This window comes from Ixodes scapularis, unplaced genomic scaffold (assembly GCF_016920785.2).
Source record: "Ixodes scapularis isolate PalLabHiFi unplaced genomic scaffold, ASM1692078v2 PGA_scaffold2__306_contigs__length_199485367, whole genome shotgun sequence".
NCBI classification, from domain to species: domain Eukaryota; kingdom Metazoa; phylum Arthropoda; class Arachnida; order Ixodida; family Ixodidae; genus Ixodes; species Ixodes scapularis.
This window is the reverse complement of record NW_024609857.1, coordinates 133,751,709-133,772,880: the sequence shown is the minus strand read 5'-3', so window position 1 is coordinate 133,772,880 and position 21,172 is coordinate 133,751,709. Positions and strand designations below refer to the sequence as shown.

Genomic DNA, 21,172 nt, shown 5'->3' with positions numbered 1-21,172 from the left:
TACATCTCAAACTACAACAACTACAACTACTACATTAACAGCTGCAACTACTGCTACTACATCGACGACGGACGTCATATAAAGTGGTGGCAAGAGCCCATAGCAGCTATTGCTGTAAAAGAGAGGCAATGCTTTCAAGGTTTGTGGGATGAGTGCGAGAATACATGACTTGGCTCCTAAGTCAAGAAGTGTATTAATTTTGAAGTCTTGGCAAAAATATTAAACGAGGAACCTAACTGAGTTACCCATCACTGTAAATAAAAAAAAAAAAACGTGAGTACGTTATGCGTCAATGTTTTGAAAAAAAAAAACAAAAAAAAACGTAACGAGTATGTTGCTATGTTACCAAAAAAGAATCGAGTAACCTCGTTACATGTGACGCGCAACCATTAACTCTGCTTTTCGTGCAGAACTACCTCCAGCATCTGTAAAAAAAAAAGAAAAAGCGTACGTGCCGACAGGATCAGTCCTTGACTACAACGGCGCAGCCGTACACGGCGGGACTCAGCACTCCAGGCATAGACAGAAACACTCGATTGAGTTCGATCTGCTCGAAGCCTGCATCCTTGAACAGGCGCTCCGGTCTTCTGTTTATGTGGCATCCAAGGAAGGTGAAAGACCACAGCGGATCGACCAGCGTCTGTATTAGAAAGCCCCAGGTCCCTTCTGGATAGGCCACGTGTTCCACGAATACCAACCTGCCGCCCTGCAAAGGAGTAAAATGGCGCATAAGAGTATACTCTAAAATATGCCCTAGAGGATTTTTCCGTCCAGCGAGCGGATTCCCGTTCACCTGCTGATATGTTTTATTTAACCGTAAGACAAACTGCGAAGGCCTCTTCGAGCCAATCAGAACGAAGGGCGCGAAGCACGTGCGTGATAGCCCTCATGGCAGACCAGCGAAATGCTCGACGAAAGTAAGAAGCTAACGCCGCGCCTCTGTTTTGTATAGGTAAGCGTAGTTCTTTCATTTGAACTTCTTGGACTTTTTTCTTGAATTTCGCTGGTCTGCATTTGTTCTTCTTGTCTTTGAGAGCCTTTGAAATGTCTGAATGTATTGCGTACATGAAATCTGTGGCATCAGACAGCCCCAGGTTGAAATTCTCGGAAGGCAAGCACTGCGACCGCAGTGGGAAATTTCTGGCGTGGGAAAAAATGCTTTGAAAGCTTTGCTCCAAGGTAGCCTCGAGGATTGTGTTGCAATACACGCAAAGTACTTACATGCCAGCCGTCAATTAGCATATTCGCAAAAGCCCCTATATATAGGAGAGTGACATCTAGCACAGGAAAACCCAACGGGGAACTAACATCGAAAGACTAATAAAGCAAAATGAAGTAATCGGCCAGCGGCTGACAGACGTTCTCGTCAGATTGCCGGTATTTGAAAAGCGCTTGGAAACGCAAACTAACAAAGTAGATATGTTGGCAAAACTTGATAATCAAGGCGAAACCGTTGAAGGGATAGAGGCATTCTTAAACAGCCTTTCCACGCAACAGGACGAAATACTTTTAGGACTGGGTAGTTTTGAAAAAACAATTCATGGTCTGCAGAAAAAGACTAGTGAATTGGTGGGAAAACATTACCAAAAGGGGTGTGCAAATACTGGAACTAAAAACCGTAGGGGACAAGCCTGAGCAATATTCTAGACGACAGAATATTGAAATCCACGGAATCACTCAACAGCCGAATGAGGATGCAATGGAAGTAATTATTGAATTTGCCACAAAATTACGACTTACCGAACTAACAGATGAAGCCGTCGATGCAGTGCATAGCTTAGAGCAAAGGAAATAAAAATACCTTCCTTCTCGGTAAGGTTCAAGGAGGAAAAAATGAGAGGCATCTGAATTCAAAATCGAGTGGCACTGAGGAAGAAACACATTTATGTCATTGAAAACGTAACCAGACGAAACAGGAGTTTGTTATGGCAAGCTAAGAACCGTCTAAAGAGAAGACCCACAAGTTTATATGGACCAGAAATGGGAAAATGTTTGTACGCCAAAAAGGGGATTGAGCTGTTTATTCAAATCGAAGAATTAGAAAAAATAGGTAAACATGAAGAGTTCATTTGAATCATTGAAACTCTAGGACTTACACACAAACCGATTCTCAAGAGAAGTAAAAGTTGGTGAAATAAAGTTAAACTTACTGTACCTAAATGTGAGTAGTTTAAATAAACACTGGAATCAACGAATGGTGCTTTTATTAGAAAGATTATTTTCCTTGGACGCTCTCATCTTTAACTGAGATTAATCTAGAAGAAACATTATGCCAACCGTTCACCATAGATGATGTCTATGCATGTTATTTATTCCGAGAAAAAAAAAAAGGTGGTAGACTAGTAATATTTTTTTAACGACAAGTGTATATCGGATAGACTTGTAATTTCATGGAAACATTCAGAAGCATGTGTTGTATCCATCCACGGAGACGTATTTTCTTACGTTGACTGTGCTGTGTATAGGCCACCGGGCTTCAACATCAATCTGTTCATCGCAGAACTGTCTGCTTTATTTAGTAAGTTCCATAATAATAAATATTTCGTTCTCGCCGGTGCTCTTAACATGGATGTTTTCAAGGAGGCTAAATACGGAGTCTCCAGTTATCTTGACAGTCTCTCTTTATTTGGACTTGATAATGTAATTAATACATGACTTCACTAGAGAAAACCATTTTGGCGATACAATTAATACAACATCATATATCATATAGTTACCAGAGTCAGTAATTTGCTTATGCTATCTGGCGTCATAAGAAAAAAAAAGTGGCGGATTATTACTTTACTATATTGTTGATATGGGCTGAAAGGCAAATTGAATATTCAGTAGGAAGTAACTGATGTAGAATAATTTTAGATAACAGCAAAAAGAAACCAATTAATTAGAACATATGATTGCATTTTTTTTACTCTCCCTGGGCCACATTTTAGCCTATAATACATTAATAGGCATGTTTCAGAACTGTGGTCGGTTTGCCTTGCGGCATACCCGACCCAGAGGAATAACACGGAGCCAACGGTTTCAACAAGAAGCTACATTTAATTGGACATTGACGAGAAGACGAACAAAGCTTTTTCTTTCGCTCCACCATTTCTTTAAATGGAAATAAAGATTATTATCATTATTATTATTATACTAACAAAAACCAACGAGCACCGGCGGCACTTCAGCCCAGCCAGCGACTGCCTGTCCAGCCTGTGCGCCGCGTCTGATCCGCCTTATCAAGGCTGCGCGCGCGATGTGCGCGAGCCCGGCTTGAATCTGCCGCCAAGCGGGAAAGTTCGCCACCCGTGCCCCGCAGTCGGGCAACTGGGCTGGGGAGCCGCCATGGTACCCACAGAATATATACCAAAAATTTAAAAGGAAAGTACAACTCACACAGCGACGACCAGAAAATGTGGGGATTGCCGAAGAAATCTTAAGAATATGTCACACTAAGGACAAGCTAAGGAAGAGATGTAAATTTAAACCTGAAGACGTGCTTCTCAACAAGGAATTTTGCTAGGTGCACAATAAACTAATACCCTAAATTGAATTGGCAAAAAGGAAGCATTACTGACAAAATTTAGCCAGTCGGTAAACAATTCAGCGGAAACCTGGAATCTTGTCAATCAGTGAATTAGAAGGAAGAAAAAAGTAATATTGATAATGCAAACCAGAAGCATTTTGCATACGCGGATGACTACACGATGTTAGCAGACTCTTCTAATTGTGATTTGATCAAAGACGTTAAATATTTAAGAGAGAAAATTATACCAGTAGAAACAAAATCATACGCTCCCAAGTTAAGTAACAAAAGCTCGGCAGACTCGCCTCTAATGTGCGAGGATGATCTTCTAACCATCATAAATCTTATGTCCGTAACAAAGTTTCCAGGTATAAACAAAATACGTATACGAGGGTTACGTTACAATATAGATCATCTAAAGCAAGTACTACTTAAAATAATTAACGGTTCCATTACTACAGCGAAAATTCTTAAACAGCTAAAAGTTGCAGTAACTTTAGGCCCCTAACAAAGCCGATAATAAAAAATATTTCAGGAGTTAACGGCCGATATCTATATTGCCAGTAATTTCTCATATCATGAAAAAATTAGTTCAAATAAGTATGAATTCCTTCTGTGAAAAATTTCCTCTTATTACTAATTTGCACTACGGTTTTTGGAAAAATAAAAGCACAACATCACTTTTAGAAGATTTTTCGGACTGTATCTACGATACGTTAGATAAGAATAATATTGCTCTTGCTTCGTTCCTAGAGCTATCGAAAGCATTCGATACCATCGATCATACGCTACTTCCAGGAAAACTTGAATGAATGGGCTTCAGATTTTATTATTTTTTGGATGACTACCACACAGTCATATTTCAATTTGTGAAAATAGAAAATTGTGTTAGTAGTAAACTCGGATTCAGTGCGGTGTATTTCAAGGAAGCACTTTTGGGCCCGTTGTTGTTTGACATTTACATAAATGAGTTAACCCTTTTACCGCTACAGTCTAGAATCTTCTTATATGCAGACGGTAGAGTATTACTATTACCATATGACATATACGAAAACGCGATTTCAATATTTCAAGAGGACGTGGACATGTTATTGCAGTGGTTTTCTGCCAATATTATTTCAGTAAATAGCAACAAAACTAAACTTAATTGGTTCCGTTATTCCCATAAACAGGTGAAGCTAACGGTGGGTATTTATTTAAATTTGGGGCATGACAACTCTTGCAAAAGTATAGCACTTCCATACGAAGTGTGTTAAGTACTTAGACATCTTTTTTGACGAACATGTTTTATGGAACCATCACATAGAATTTCTTAAAAAAAACTTTTCGCAAAGTATCCGCGTATCTTTACCGGTTAAAGAGCGTTTGTGGTATAAATTTTAGGAAAGCTGTTTCATGGCCTTAGGACAATCGAGCTTGTGCTACTGTTTTCGGTCAATGTGTAGAAGAAAAAAACTGGGAATAGATGACTACTCAAACGGATTGCGAGTAAGGTTGCGTACGGAACCACATATGAAAACCTAGTACAAATATATAAAAATAAAAAAAATAAATATAATGTGTTTTTGTAAACTTATAAATATGTGTATTATTCACGAGGAATTTTTGAAAAGATCTCCGAAATTGAGGTCAAAAAGAGAAATCTGAGATGCATAGAAGGGAACGTGATACCCGGAATATCTACGAGCCTCGGAAAGAGAATAAAGCGGCATTATATTCCTTCCCTTTTTAATAAATCACCCGAGAATTTGATTAGTATATCATCCACGCTAACGGCAAAGAAAGCGCTTAAAAAGTGGTGTCTAGAATTTAAATCCTGAAAAATTGGGTTGTTTGTATGTTTATACAGCCTAGAACTTGGTCTGCCTCAACGGGCGACGAGTCTCCCAGCTGTAGATGAGCAATTTAGCCAGTGCAGTACAACCGCTAGCCCGGGGTCCTTAACGTGCACCACGCAGTAGTGATACACGACCGCACGCCGGTAGGATGCTCATCCAGATCGAAACGGGCAGGGTTGGGGATTGAACCCAGGATCCCAGGGTTCTGCAGCGCGAGCTTTGGCTCCACGTGCTCCGAGCTGGTTTGCGCTAGCCCACTCGACCACCGATCTCAAACAGGGAAACCTGATTTCCCTGTTTGTGTTTTTTCCTGACTCATTTTTGTGTTACGCGGTTTTGATGTTCATTTATTGTTCATTGTATGTTTCACGTGAGGTCGTACGGTGTTTAGAATCTGTTAGTATTTCAGTGCTCAGCGATTTCGTTTTCATTTGCATGTGGAGAATAGTTCCTTTTACGAGGCGCAAATATTCTTGTGTTTTAAAATTCGGTTTAATTACTCTGTTTATTCTGTTACTTGTAGTACTGTGTTCTATTCCTTTCATTTGTAAATGTTTTTTGTTGGCCTGGTCTCACGGATCAGCAGTCTTCTTTGCTTTTGTGGCCCAGTTACTGTAAGTGTTTATCCAAAGAAATGAAAAAAAAAAATTTTAATACTATCAAAGGTATAATGGCGGGACTGTAACCTAACAAGTTTGAGAAGAAGGGAAGAAGGAACTCCTCTCCTACCTGGACCCTCCTCTGTGTGTCCCAGAGGTGTTTTTTTTCTTTCCAGAAGAATAGCCTGCCACTCAAAATTCGCACAAAAGCGGCTTTTCTCTCTCTCCCGCCCGTGGCTTCCACTGCACTACGCGTAACTAGTGAGTCACGTGTCTCCCTCTGACGCACTGATTGGCTCAATGTCTCGTTTCGCAGCTTGCCAAGTAACGGTGAGACGGAGTATAATTATACGTGAATATCCCGCATATATACACTTGACGAGATGTACCGTTCAAAATATTCCTCCTCCCAGGCTGCTCCGGCAAGCTCCGCTCAAAAATGCCGTCGTGGAAACGGTGAGAAAGAGAGAGAAAGAGGCCGAGAAAAAGACAGGGAGGTGCGCCGATCAATCATGGCGGACCGGCGCCTTCGCTCAAGAATGATGTCGTGCAGGGAGAGATGGAATGGGGAAGGCAAATTGCGCTTCGCGTATCCATTTACAGGGATTTTCCAATACCCATTTTCACCTCAAGAAAAAAGCAAGTTTTGCGCACTCTTCATACGCGGCGCGAAGTAGTTTTTACTAGATTTGGTTATTGAAGGAAAAAGCGATGCTTTTGGCGTTCGGAACCTGTAAGTCTTGATAAGATAACAAATATATAATCGAACATTTACCTGCACATATCTTAATTATTCACATGAAGGGAGAAATTAGTAATGCTCCGCGAGGAGCAGGATTTGGTTTACTGCGGTGCTCGAGGTGAAAACGGTTATAGGTTTCCGTGTTTTGGGGTTTTACCTTTTTAAATTTGTTGCTCTTTTTTGGGGTTCATTTTCTCCGCAGATTAGGTGTTTTTCGGTATCTACACTCTGTTGCGAAAAAAAAAAAAAGAATCGGCTTTAAAAAGGGTTTACATAAAAAAGAAGTATTGTGGGAATACAGGACCTTAAGGAAACAGTCGCGTTACAAAAGTTATTAATAAAGCAAAAATTAAACATCCTTGCACCGATACGACAAGTATACTTGTGGCGCCATCTCCCGATAGGTACAGCTAGAAAACAGAGTGCTTCATTTTCTCGCTGTGCCAACCGGTCAGCTGATGTACGGGGCGGCGGAAAAAAGCTCACTGGAGAAAAGCTCACTGGAGAATAGCTCACTGGAAAAAAGCTCACTCGAGAATAGCTCACTGGAGAAAAGCTTACTCGGGAAAAAAGCTCACCGCAAAACCGGCAGATGGGGAGAAAAGCTCACCGGCCTTTGAGCGGATGCGCAGAAAAGCTCACCGATTTCTTTTTTTCTTAGCTAGCGGATTGTGGGTCGCACGTGGCAATTTAACACAATTAGAATTCGTCACTTCATTAAAAAAATAATTGTCCTTTTTTTGTCATATTCTTGAAGTTCATTGGGCATATTTACTAAATCCTCAGGAATTAGTAATCACCCGTTGTTTATATTAATTACGCCGCAAGTATAAAATCAGAACATCGAACACTCGTAACAAAGACAATAATTTATTGACAGCTTCACAGTTCGCCGTCGGTAGCTTTGTCAGATAAAGAGATTTGTTTTTCGCGAGCTAATATGAATAGCGGTGTGTGAACCGTTTAAGCTCCGAAGATTGTGTGGTGCCTGACAGATAAGTTGGTGTTTGTTTATGCTATCAGTGTGGCTACGCTATTTTCTTTCTGTTATTTTCATTAATAAAACTTAAGTTGGGAGAACAGCTTTGTCCTTTCGTGTTTGTTGGCTTCACTCCGTCTTCGTCGTCTGAGCGGTTTTCATCATGTATCACGTTTAACAACTCGCCCAATTCGCTACCTTACAGAACACTAAGTTCGTATATGAGTCACAAGAAACAACGCTGACAGGGTGCAGCTCTGGAGGTCATGGGTGACAAGCCGTAGAAGGGCACTATCACACAAAGGTAACATGTGGAAAAACCAGCACGAACGGCTAGAAAACGGGTATGTCCGTGGAAGAAAAAAACATCAATATCCTACTGATCGTTGTATCCTGTTTTTAAAGGCTATCAAAACCTTCAAAGAAACTTTTAGGCACAGCGTTGTTGCGCATGCACTTTCGGATTTTCAGAAATTATCGTTTTGCTCTTTAGGTTTTAGCCAGACATTATTAAGTTTTCGAACTATTTCCTGTTCTTCAAGTTCATCAAGTTTTCAGTTAAACTTTCGTTGCCTAGAGAGTAAAGCAGAAAAACACTCGCCCGCAATTATTAATTTGGGAGCAATATAACCAATAAGCTTAGCCAATATTTCAAGACAGGGCATTTTCCTTTTTACAAAGTTGACGAATTTGAATGATAATAAATTGATATATGCTACGCAAGATTCAACAGCCGGTTTTGTGGTGAGCTTCTCTCCGGTGAGCTTTTCTCCCGGATTCAATGTACGACGGAAGCGCCATGTAGGCATATATGTATTACAATGTCGCAGCCGAGGGAGTGCACAAAGTCTCGCTTGCTTTTCACGATCCAATAAAGAACGCGAAGAACGTGCACTCCACCCAAGTGTTCAGCGTAAAAAAAAAGTTAAACTAAATTCAATCAAAGCTTTTATCAAGGAGGCGCGCGAACATTGTAAACATGAAAAAATCCCGGACTTCGAAGATTCCACTAAAGCCTTAGCCGAGTGAAGAAATAGCAGCAGCTTAAGCCGAACTGTCAAACTCATCACCCAATTGACTAGGGCACACACACCCCACAAAGTGATGTAATGATGATGACCCTTGGAAGTTAGCAGCGCATGAGCTATAGACCCTTTCAGGCAACATTTCATGGGCGCCGCCATCTTGACGTCAGGTGACCCTGCCGCCATAGCCGCCCTTCAGTTTCTCGCCGTTCCTCCGCGTTGTGTGCTGCACCGGCCACTGCCGGAGCTTTGTTATCGCGTTCTTTTACGTTCCCCGCTGAAATCGTGTGTTTTCTTTAGTTCTTTTCGATATTTCGGGCTTTCATTTAATCATTTGATGTCTATATTTCAACATAGCTCTTGTATTTTCTTATTTATGAAATGGAATCGGACAGCGAAGGGACCGACGATACAAGATTATGGCTTCAGAAACCATGTAAGTTCATCGAATTCTAACGTTTTTCTCGCTAATAAAGGGCAGTCAGCACCATCGCGACATATGCAAATTTCAACTGACGCAGAAAGGCTATCCAGTCGTGCTTCTTGCTGCATGTGCGCGCTCGTTTCCGTAAAGCCGACCCGCATGTAAGCGATTTAGCCTGCGACGAGACGAGCGACGGCGACAACGACGAGAGTCAGCGACGAAGATTTCTCACTGTCGCCTGTTACATCGCTCGTTTTTTTGGGTTTCGTAGCTTACCGTCTTGGTCGCTTGCTCCCGTCGCTTTCATGCGGTTTGCCTCGTCGCGCGACTGCCCAAGCAACAGCCAAGCGGGTCGCTTGTCTCGTTGCTCGCCGAATCGCTTGCTTGCGGTTTATACGTAATATGGAGGCGCCAATGGTTCAATGCTGTGTGCATCGAAATTAATTGAGTATAAACCGCATGTAAGCGATTTGGCGAGCGACCAGATAAGCGACGGCAACCCGCTTCGCTGTCGCTCAGTCAGTCGCGCGACGAGGCAAACCGCATGGAAACGACGGAGCAAGCGACCAAGACGGTGAGCTACGTTTTCCAGAAATCCCAAAACCGAGCGATGCGACGGGCGACAGTGAGAAATCTCCGTTGCTCGTCTCGTCGCACGCTAAATCGCTTACATGCAGGTCGGCTTTACGGAAACGAGCGCGCACATGCAGCGAGAAGCACGACTGTGATAGCCTTACTGCGTCAGTTGCAATTTGCATATGTCGCAATAGTGTTTACTGCCCTTTATCAGCGACAAAAACGTAAGAATGGGATGAACTTACATGGTCATTGAAGCCTCATAATCTTGTATCGTCGACCCATTCGCTGTCCGATTCCATTCCATAAATAAGAAAATACAAGAGCTATGTCGAAATATAAATATCAAATGATTAAATGAAAGTCCTTAAAGGGAAGCTACGGAGCTTCTTGGAAAAAATGAGTTAGAAGTGAATTCTAGTGTATTTTTACCCCGTGAACCCGAATACCCAAACCATTTGCTGCGTAAGTATTGGTAAACGCGAGAAAAACGCGAAAGACAGTCGCTGTCCGTGACGTCATCGACGGCTCTTTTGGCTGCCCAAGGCTAGGGGGGCGGGGCTTCAGCCCTATTTTGAAATTGCTCTTGTGGCTCTCCGGCGCGTCGCATTGAAATATAATTTTGATATCTGTTATTCTAAAGGCCAAATGAACGCAATTCATGTGTTTTTTCTCAAATGTAGAAGTGCCCCATCTTCCCTTTAATATCGAAAAGACCTAAAGAAAATACAAGATTTCAACGCGAAACGTAAAAGAAGACGAAAATGAAGGTCTGGTAGTGGCCTGTGCAGCACACAACGCGGAGCAACGGCGCAAAACTGAAGGTCGGCTATGGCGGCCCGGAAAGCGCGCGAAGGGCGCGCCGACTGGTGGCAGCTCGAGTAACTGACTCGCTGAAAGCGTCTATAAGGCCATCTGAGCTAAAAAAAAACACCCAATATGCATTGGGGAGGGTTTCAGAAATGTGTAACCTTTTACTTCGTAAAGCTATAGTTTGTAAAGAGAAGTCCAGGGCAACACGAATCTTAAAGAACATCTGAGGTTTATTTTACAAAACACAACCTTAAATAGACAACCAAGAGAAAGAACTCGGACAGACCAAAAGAAGGCGGTGATAAAAATGTTGGCGTCACGAGTACCCAAACCAGGATACACGCTCCTATAGAAGGTACAGATCAACCCCCAAACCAAGATTCAACAACAAAAGGATGATTCACACATTTGCGTGAGTGCGATCAAGTGCTGCTGCAACGGCTTGCGACGTACCGGGTGCTATGACAACAGCTGCGTCGGCTCCAACAAAACGGCGTCAAAACCAGTTTTGTCGGAGCCGACGCAGCTTTTGGCATAGAAACCCGCACGTCGCAAGCCGTTGCAGCAGCATTTAGTCTGACTCGACGTAACTGTGTGTGCATCGCCCTTAAGAGATGGAAGTTTTTTTTTACCGTGTTACGCATAAGATTAACTGACAACATATTCAATGTGAACATCCCAATGACCGCTTCGCAACAAAAGGAGAGGCCAGCCAACAACAAACAAAAGCACAAATAGACAATTATGTCAACACTTGCGCATGCACCCCCCAGAAAAAACGACGATAAGGTGAACAACGCTGACGCCACGCGTACCCAACCAGGAAGGTAAACAATAACCACCTAACCAAGCATCTGGAACAAGGCTGTGGTAGACTGCACCTTGAGAGCACCGGACCCTGTCAAGTCTCCTCATGGAGGCTTTTTGTCTGGTGTCCTCGGCACAATGTGGCAGAAATAAATTCAATTCAATTCAATACTGATAACAACTGAGGCATAGTCATGAAACGGAAAACGAACTAATTTGTAATCCGTGTCTTGTACCGCTGTCTCAATCTGTCATTCGTGTATTTGAAAATGGGCCTAAGTTCTGTCTAAACATAATGTACTTGAAAGTGGACATTGTCGCTAACATTTGGGAAGTGGCACACAAAATCACATCTAATAATGAATGGTTGACTTTTATTGATTAGTATATGAAAATGTCGAGTAATGTGATGAACAATTTGTGTAGATATGAGAGTAGAATTTTTGGAGCCGTTCGGAGGATGAGAGACGAACCGGATAGCTCTGGTTGAGTGCTGATACAAACACATACGTCGGGTAAGTTAGGGCGTCATTCAAGTTCCGATTATCAAAGAGAAGGTGCAGTCTGTTGTTAATTCTCTTTTCCAGCCTTTTGAAGGTTCTCTAAAATTGAGTCGTTTAGCGATTACGAAAAATGGGAAGGATTGTGATTTTCCGTCTCTGATAAAGAAGATAAGTAGCGAGAAAGTAAATTCGTTATGTGTCAACTTGTTACTGAAGGACCACAATGTTGATTTTTCTTTGAGAGTGATAGCTAAAGATGATCGCTTCTGGAACAAAATTGTTTCTTACTTTTTTTCCGAAAGGTTTCGCGTGTATTTATACGTCTAGCTCACTTGCGTTGAGGAATGCTGTCCAGTTGCTGACTTAAATTCTTTTTTTTTTTTTCGTTTTAATTCGGATGGGATTTTTTCTCTGCTTCAAGACGTTTTTCATTATTCGGACGAGCATATTCTTCTTCAGGGGTAGAGGAAAATGTTTGAACTGAATTTGGTGCGGTTTAAGTCAGAATCGGGCATCGACATCGGTAGCTTTATCAAACTTGCTAAGTCTTATTGGGGCCTACCGTGACTAAAATTCAGGATAAGTTATATATGCAAAAAGTGGATTTACTTAGGCTCTCGAATAGCTCCTGTTCTGTTCTACCTTAAAGGTATGGACATTCTTGTGTCTCAATCAACTGAAGCGGTTGCGGACGGTGCAGTACCTGTTCGCAGGTATGTGGACGATATATTCGTGTGTTGTCTTGGTTCATCTGTTGGTAAAAAGATCAGGGAAGTTTTTTTGTTTTTTTTTTTTACAAACTGAACCTGAGCTGAATTTTTCAATAGAAGTTCGTAATGGCTGGTTGTAGCTTGTGGGTTTTTGTTTTCTAATTAAGGATGGCCTTTGTTTGAAATTTTGTAAGGCAGATTCGAAGCTATTGCTCTCTAGGTTAAGTTGTCATTCTAAAAACTTAAAACAGGAGTTGTCAAGTCTGTCCTAATGAACTCTCTCAAGCTTGCTTGCTCTCAAAATATTTGTGCAGGCTTAAAGAAGCAGCTCAGCAGTTTTTTCTTTGCTGAATATAGCAGGGAGTTTGTGACTGCGGTTATCTATTGTTAACACATTCTAAACTGCTGAAATATGGAATAGAAAAGAGTAGAAGAGTAGCGTTTTCTTTGTACCTTATTTTCATGATGTCTCCTGTGTCTTTAAGGCGCTAGTTGCAAATTTTTGTGTGGCAGTAGTTTATAAACGTAATTTTGTGTCTCGAACGGCTTGTGCATTTTCGTCAAAGTATGCGGGTTGTAACAAAAAAAAAAAAAACATACACACCCTTCCCTGGATTGCGATCTGGGTGTAGTGTACAAGATATCTGTAAAATGTTCTTTCTATGGGTCAGACGGCTAGGTGTCATAATGACAGTTTAATTGTACTCAGATGAGCGGTAAAAAACAAATCAGAGGATTTATAATTAGCAAAATTTCTCTCTTTCTGAAGCAGTTGTGTGGTTTTTGGAAAATACTAAAGTGCTCCACAGGGCAAGGGTTTGTCACAAACATTTAGTAAAAAGTCATTTATAATTTATAGGCATGCTAATTGTTTTAGCAATATGTCCCTTTCTATTGGCAACAGCATGAACGCGTTCGATAATATTTAACAGTTTTTTGTTAGTTATTTTACCTTACACTTTTGTTGCTTAGCGGTCGTCTGAGTTTTTACCTTGACTATATTCTTATTTGTTATCAGGATGAAGATTCCATCTAAAATCGCTCTCTGGCGAAGTCTTGGTTTGGAGGTTATTTTATACTCTTCTTGGCTAGATGTCTTCTGGTTAGGTACGCGTGACACCAATGTTGCACCTCTTGTGTTCCTTCTTTGTGGAGGTTATTGTCGCGGTTGTCGATTTGTGGTTTCCTGAGTAGTTGGCTAACCTCTTTCTCCTTGTTGCTAAGCGATAATTCGGATGTTCCCCTTGACTATTTTCTTAGTTGGTCTTATACGTATTGCCGTGAAAACGACCATCTTCTAGTTGCGCAGTCTTGATTTGGGGGTTGATGGGTGTTCCCTTTTTGTATGCGTATATCGTGATTTTGGTACGCCTGACGCCAGCATTGTCATTGCCGTCTTGTTTTTGCCTGTTAGGGCTCTCTCCCTTGGTTGTCTATTTAATTTTGTGTTGTGTTAAATAAAGCTCAGCTGTGTTTGGAGATTCATGTTGTATTGCCCTTCTATTCCCCCACTCACCAGGGTTAAAAAGGGGAAGTTCTTAAACTGCTCGGTGCATACTTGTATTAACTTTAGAGTTGGTGTAAATAGCCAAGGCTAGTAAAAAAGTATTCCTCGGCTAAAGAGACCACGGGATTCTTTCCCAGCAGTCGAGCCGGACGAAATGAACCCTGTTGTCAAACAACTCGGGAAAATGAACGATGCGCTTTGGCTGTAGACCGGGACAGTACCACAAGATGTGCTAAATGGGGAGAGTATAACTATGCTGATCACAGAGCGTCGAAGCTTGCACCCAAAGCACGGACTTATAAAAAATAAAATAGGGCATGATTCTCAGACGGCAGAACAAGGTTTTATGAAAACGATTTTCGCATGAACAGTTCTCCCAAGCTTCAAGAGCAAGCTTGGTAACATAGAGGTAACATTTTCAGACTCTATTTTTCATTCCAACTACCATTAACGAAAAAGCGATGATTTTACTAGTGGCTTTTTTACCCTGATATAGTAAAAAAGAATCCGATTGGAGAAGGTTCCCTGCAGACCGTCCAAGCTTGTCGGCCTTCTTCCCTTTTATGCCAACTTGACTATGTACCCAACAAAATGCTATACTTTGGCCGTCATGTAGAGCAGGGTCGAGCTTCCACTGAATTTGTGATGCACGCATGTTTTAGTATCTTTAATACAGCAAATTGCAACAATCACACTCCGAGGACCAAGAAACAAAGCCTCCCTTATTAATTTTTTAATGAATAATGCAGCAAATCGCCATTGATATTGCATGAAGCTGCACAGTAGAACGCTGACAATCGAATTAAGCTGCCTACATTTATAGAATCGGTTTGAAAACACAGCGCAGCCAACTTAAGAAGGTGTTTTGGCGCCATCTGTGTAAACATGAACATAACCATCATACTTGACTTGTACCTTTCAAACCCTTGTTCAACTGCGTGTGAAATGCAATGTTTCTTAACGTTTGTTGGGGACCAGTCGGAAGCAACGGGCATTGTACTCCTGGGAGGAATACGGTCGTCGGCTTTCCGAACAAGGCCCACTAGCTCTAGTGAGAGATGCAGCGAAGTGCAAAGATGCCGAAAGGTGGGAGCTTAATGGTGCTATGATGCTTATCTAATTGTGAAAGGCGAGGAAATATCGACCTCGTGAGTGAAGAGTAGGTCGGTTGTTGAGCCAGAATCTTGTAAGCATATGTTAGGATAAGATAGCTAGCCCTAAGCGAAGATAGCGAACTGGGTCTAACATCATGAGCAAAGATGGTCTGGCCGATCGATACACTACTACACCGTAGTAAAGACAAAATCGTACAAGGGCATTGTACAACCGCGCAGTAGAAATGTTTTATCAAAACCCTATGACTTCTGAGATATAATATTCACTAGGTTTATACATAGAAGTATATTTGTTTTCAGAGTTTTTAGGCGGGAAATAACACTAAGCTATGTATCAAATATCACTCCAAAAATATCTGCTCTTTTGTGACAGGGAAAGGATTCCCAATTTGTTCCAGGGATAAATCCGAGGAGAGCCCTCGGTGCGAAGGAAAACGTTCACAGGATCTTTCGGACGAAAGAACCTACATACATTCTCGATCGTCAGCCCTATTGGAAGGTTTGTTTATGGCTATCTTAAACTGGCGCTCAGAACTAGAAGGATCACAAGAGGATGAAGAAATCTACATGATCAGCATAAAAAATATATAAAATGGAAGGTGGCAGCAGTCGTGCGAGGAAATTAATTTGTAGCACAAATAAAGTCAGGTTTGAAACGCCCCCCGTATAGACTCCGTTTTTTCGAACGAAAGTATCAGAAAGGTCACCTCGAACACGACCGGCCGGGAGGATAGCAGACGATTTGGGCGAGGAGACACACGAGCTCGTCTGGTCCCTCCCTTCCCATGCCCATGACGTTCCTTTGTTAGAGAACATGATTGCACTTGAAGACAGGTACATGGGAAGAACAGACACCACAGAGCGCTAACTTTCAACTGATTTAATTCAAGAGCCTCAGCGTAGAAACAGACTGCGTCACCGCACCACACCTCAACCAATCCATGGCCCCGCCACGGACCGCAAGTACGCTAACTCCTTATCCGCCAAGTCAATTGACGCCACACTGACAGAACACGTGCCGGAACTATTTATAGCGTCAGCCTCCATAATCTCTCTAACAGTCTTATCTTTGTGCCTAGCGAGAACAGTGGAAGCGTTCAGTTCACCCGCTGTTGACTCCACTTCACTCCGTTCTTTCGATGAAGTGTGATAGAAGCAACAGTCCCGTCAGTTAGTGGGTTGGCGCAAGCAAGCGTCAGCACCACCCCACAAACTAGCAGCAACGCTACGTCCACTGAAGACAAAGCTGCGCAGCGAAGGGCACGCGACGCTGAGCGCAAACGCTTGAAGCGAGCGGCAGACCCTGAACTACGGCAACGAGAAGCGGCGTCCATTCGTCACGTCGAGCGGCGGATGCTGAACTACGACAACGTGAAGCAGCGGCGGTTCGAGAATGTCGAGCAGCAGAACCTGAGGTTCGGGACCGTGAAGTTCAACGTAAACGTACGAAGCGAGCGGCGGAACCCGACCTTCGAGAACGAGAAGCCGCGTTGGTTCGTGAACGTCGAGCAGCAGAACCTGAGGTTCGGGACCATGAAGTTCAACAACGTTACTAACACCGTTAATAACACCGTTAATAACGATCCGCGATGCTCCGCATCACCCCATGGTTCCCCTCGGGAAAATGGTGTAATTTTACCTTCTCTTTGTGTGTGTGGTGTTCGTTGATTTTCTAGAGAAAATTTAGGGTATACTTCGAGTAAATACATCAGAGTAAGACACACAAGGCGCTTGAGTGTGTATTTTTTTCTATATTCGTGCTTGTGTGCTGTTCTTTTCATGTCTAAATAAAACATACAATCATTTTAATCTGGCAGAGCACTTCGGCTAAAATATTTGCATATTTGCCGAAGTTCGGCAGTTAGGGTTGGTGGTCATGGGGGTCTGCTGTGGTGCTGAGTAGCCAATGTGGTGCAGCGCTCTGTGGTGTATGTTCTTCCTCTGTCCTTGTCTTAAAGCGCAATCGTGTTTTTCGATGTACAATACCAACTCACCCAACAATCAGCACTTGTATATACTAAACTGCTACAGTAGTTGTACCCCTTTGACTAAGATTTGTTAGTCGCCTAAGTAAATCGGGGTGACAAATTTAAACATGACCGGTAAATACAAAGTGCTTACTAATCTACGGTTACCATCCGCCATGTGATAATTTTGATCAGTGGTGGTTAGTCAACAGTTAAACTGGTCACGTCTGGTAACTATGGCTGATGCTTTATAATGCTGGAATCAGTGGCCCATCAAATGCTCCAAATACGTCTTAGAAAAATCTAATATTTCTTCCCAGTTTCTTTATATAGGGGATGATATGTTTCAACTTCATATCACGTGATTTCCATATTTCTTTGGTTCCAGGCAGGCAGTGCACTCTACCCAGTGGCTATCAGCTCAAGCCTAGTTAATCCTAAGGCGCCCAGCTATGTGGCAGTGGAGGGAGACCTCGAAGCCGCGTCGCCTGCTGAGGCAGTCCTGGTTGCATTCTGCCTCTACTTCATCTTTAGCTACGAGTACCATCACCAGTTCAGGCGCAGATTCATTGCACTCGAGTACTTAATAGATCTGAAACACTCAAATGTGGAGTCACGTGCAACACATTGCTTTCAAACCTAAAGGAAATGCCATAAAGTGTTTTTAACGACTTTTTATGCCGGTTTAGGGTTTTTTATGTTGTTTGTTTAATGCTTTTTGTTTCACCTAAGGCAGGATGGTTGATTCTGAGAGTTACAGGAGGTCAATGATATTGCTTTATAGTCACATGTTTGTAATTTCCGAACTCACAGCTTTTTGCTTTGTGGAGCATTGGCATACTTAATTTATTTCAGTCTACTTCATACTTGGTGCCTGAAATCATTCGAGGGTTATGGTTCTATGTTCACAGTGATTTGTGCTTGCAAGGTTTAAATACAAGATGGCCGAAACCGATTTTCGCGATTCATTTGAAGTGGGTTAGATCCCTTTGGCCCTCGCGATAGTTTGTTGCAGCTCATTAGCAGCAGGAGAAAAGAGCCCTTCTTTCCACATTAGAAGAGCAAATCCCGGAGTCTGCTTTCCTCTACTCCAGCGTTCATGTTAAGGAAGAGATCCCGGGCACGTCCGCTTCGATGGTGTCGGTTTATCGTTCCTTCTCGTGCCGTTCATGATCTCGTGGTTCTGCGCTCCTCTACCTCCTTTTCCTATCGTTACCTGCTACCAGATGGCATAATCTACAACAACTTCCCGCGCCAGCCTGGAGATGAGACCATGCATTCCCATACCGCGAGATGAGGAAGTTTAAAACGGTACAGAGCAGCGCAGAAAACACGAACTCATGAAAGGTCAGTGGTGGACACAAAATACACAAAACAAGCTGAATAAACACTCTGCCGAATCCCCCCACAGAGCTTGAGTCAAGTCATGGTAACGCAATGCTTGTAGCAAACAAGGGGTGTCCATTGTTCTGTGCCAATTCTTAGTTTGATATGTTGCCTTCAAGAAGGAGAAGACCTTGCATAGGGCGCCTAATTTCTTGTCCACTTGCAAGGCGAACAGCGCAGACTCTTGGTATGCCGTCTCTTCCAGGAAATGTTTCTGTGACTTTTCCAAGTTTCCATAGGAGTGGTGGTGTGTCGTCCTTTATGATAACAATGTCCCCCGGTTGAATACGCGGAGACGTCGTTGGCTGACTCTTATGTGCGGAGTGGAGAAGTAATAGGTATTCGTTTCTCCAGCGTTTCCATATTTCTATAAATAATCGCTGACGATACCGCACACGGCGCCTTAAGTCCGTAGCAGTCGAAGTCAGCGGGAGGGATTCTAGGTTATGAGGCAGACTTACAACACGCTTTGCTATAAGAAGATGTGATGGCGTTAATGGCTCTAGTTGTTGAGGGTCGTCACTGATGAGGGTAAGTGGACGACAGTTTACGGTTGCTTCTACTTCACACAAGACGGTCGTAAGCTCTTCAAAGGTGAGGCTACTGCGTCCGAGGGTTTTTTTCAGAGCGTTTTTCACTGTACGTGTTATCCTTTCCCACCAACCACCCCACCAGGGTGCTCGTGGGGCGTTAAACTTCCACTGAATGCAGAGTCAGCTGGAATGATCTTGGACCTGATCTGCCTGAGTCATTTTCAATACTCTTGCGGTGTGGCGGAATGTTTGACCATTATCGGAGTAAACCACGGAAGGTACCCCGCGTCGGGAAATAAAACGTCGAAATGCGAGAAGAAACCTGGTTGCCGACATGTCGGAAACTAGTTCGAGATGTACAGCACGAGTTACAGCGCAAGAAAAGATGACGATGTATGCCTTTTCCGACGATGCTGAACGCACGTACAGCGGTCCACAGAAGTCGATGCCGGTAACGTCAAACGGACTTGCTTCTGTTATGCGCTCTCGCGGTAGGGGGGCCATCGGTGCTTCTTCTGGCTGGAGTCGTCTACGTCGACATGAAAGAAAGGTATGCAGAATTTTCTTTACTGTCTGACGACCTCTTAAAATCCAAAATCTCTGTCGTAGTTCTGTGAGTGTGTCTTGTACTCCCCCGTGAAGAAGTCGAACATGCGTTGCCACTACAAGCAACTCCGTGAGTTTATGGCTGCTCGTAAGTATAATCGGATGTTTCACGTCGTCTGGACCACCAAGTTGCTGTAGCCGACCTCCAACACGTAGAATTCCGTTGGCGTCAAGAAATGGGTGAAGGCTCGCAATGCTAGAAGAAATGGCCACCTTCTCGTGTGATTGCAGAGCTGCAACTTCTACCGGGAATTCTTGTGTCTGCATGCTTCGTATCCAGTAGATTTCCGCCTGATGAATTTTCGCAGCGGTCAGGGGACCAGATATTGATGGATTTGGAGAAGCGTTATTCCTGAATCTCTGCACCCACGCGGTAACGCGTAGAGCACATGTTAAACTGGTGTGCTCCGCTAGGTTCGGTATTGTGTCGTGCTCTGCCGTCGTCAATGGGCACGCCGTTGCCTGGAGCTTGAACTCTTCTCTCGGGAGATAGCTTGGACAGGGTTTCAGTGTCCTAGAGGGCCAGTTGTCGTCACTTTGTGCGAGCCAGTCAGGGCCATTCCACCACAGTGCACTACGTCGAAGTGCGGGTGCTGGCACACCACACGTCAACAGATCGGCGGGATTGTCCTTGCTCGGGCAGTGGAGCCACCGGAATTCTTCCGTTAATGGTCGGATTTCGACTGTTCTGTTGCTGACAAAGGGCTGCCATCAACTCGGGTCGCCAGCTATCCAGTGCAGCGCAATCTCGGAGTCAGTCCAAAGGTGAGCTTGAGGCTACCCTAGACCAGGGACCTCACGTACGAAGTTAAGTAGTCGTGCGCCTATGAGACAAGCAAGAAGTTCCAGTCTTGGGAGCGACTGTTGTTTTAGACGTGCAACTCGTTCCTTGGCTACCAAGACTTGCGTTGTGAAGGAACCATCTGGAGCCCGTGCACGTAGATAAATTACTGTTCCGTATGCACGTGGGCTGGCGTCTGTGAAAATATGGAGCTGCGGCGAAGGGTTTCCATTAATATGAGAAGGAAGCACGTAGCGGGGAATGCGGAAGGAGGAAAGGTAGGCTAGGTCTGAACACCAAGAGTTCCATACTCTAAGTTCTTCAGCTGAGAGGTCTTCATCCCAAGGGCGCGTGCGTAACCAGAGTGCCTGAAACAACAATTTGGCTTGAAGAGTAAATGATTCTAAGTAGCCAAAAGGATCAAACAGCCGGGCGAATGCTTGGAGGACCGTTCGTTTCGTGGCTGGTCGCGTTGTCAGGAAGGCAGTTACATTCTGTGTGCTGAGAACAATCTCATCCTTGGCTCTGTCCCATACGACCCCTAGCACTTTCATTAGAACTGTGTCTTCGGCAACATTCTCATAGGCAATTCCTTCACGCAGAAATTGTTTTTGTAGACACGGGGAATTGGAAGACCATTTTCGCAGGTCCATTCCTGCTTCTGTGATAATTGATCTTGCGTGCTCGTAGGCCTGTAGAGCATCGTCTTCGGATGCTCATCCAAGTACAAGGTCGTCCACATAAAAAGGCTGC

The 21,172-nt window shown here is 43.4% G+C and overlaps 1 protein-coding gene across 1 annotated transcript in view; it reads right to left on the bottom strand.

The window, feature by feature from the left end:
- Positions 1-463: 463 nt before the first annotated feature.
- LOC120835931 (methyltransferase-like protein 7B) overlaps positions 464-21,172 on the bottom strand; it is a 35,974-nt gene continuing 15,265 nt past the window's right edge. Inside the window, exon 2 of the mRNA XM_040218030.1 lies at positions 464-706. Within this exon, the coding sequence (XP_040073964.1) occupies positions 464-706 (243 nt within the window). The remainder of the gene's footprint in view (positions 707-21,172) is intronic.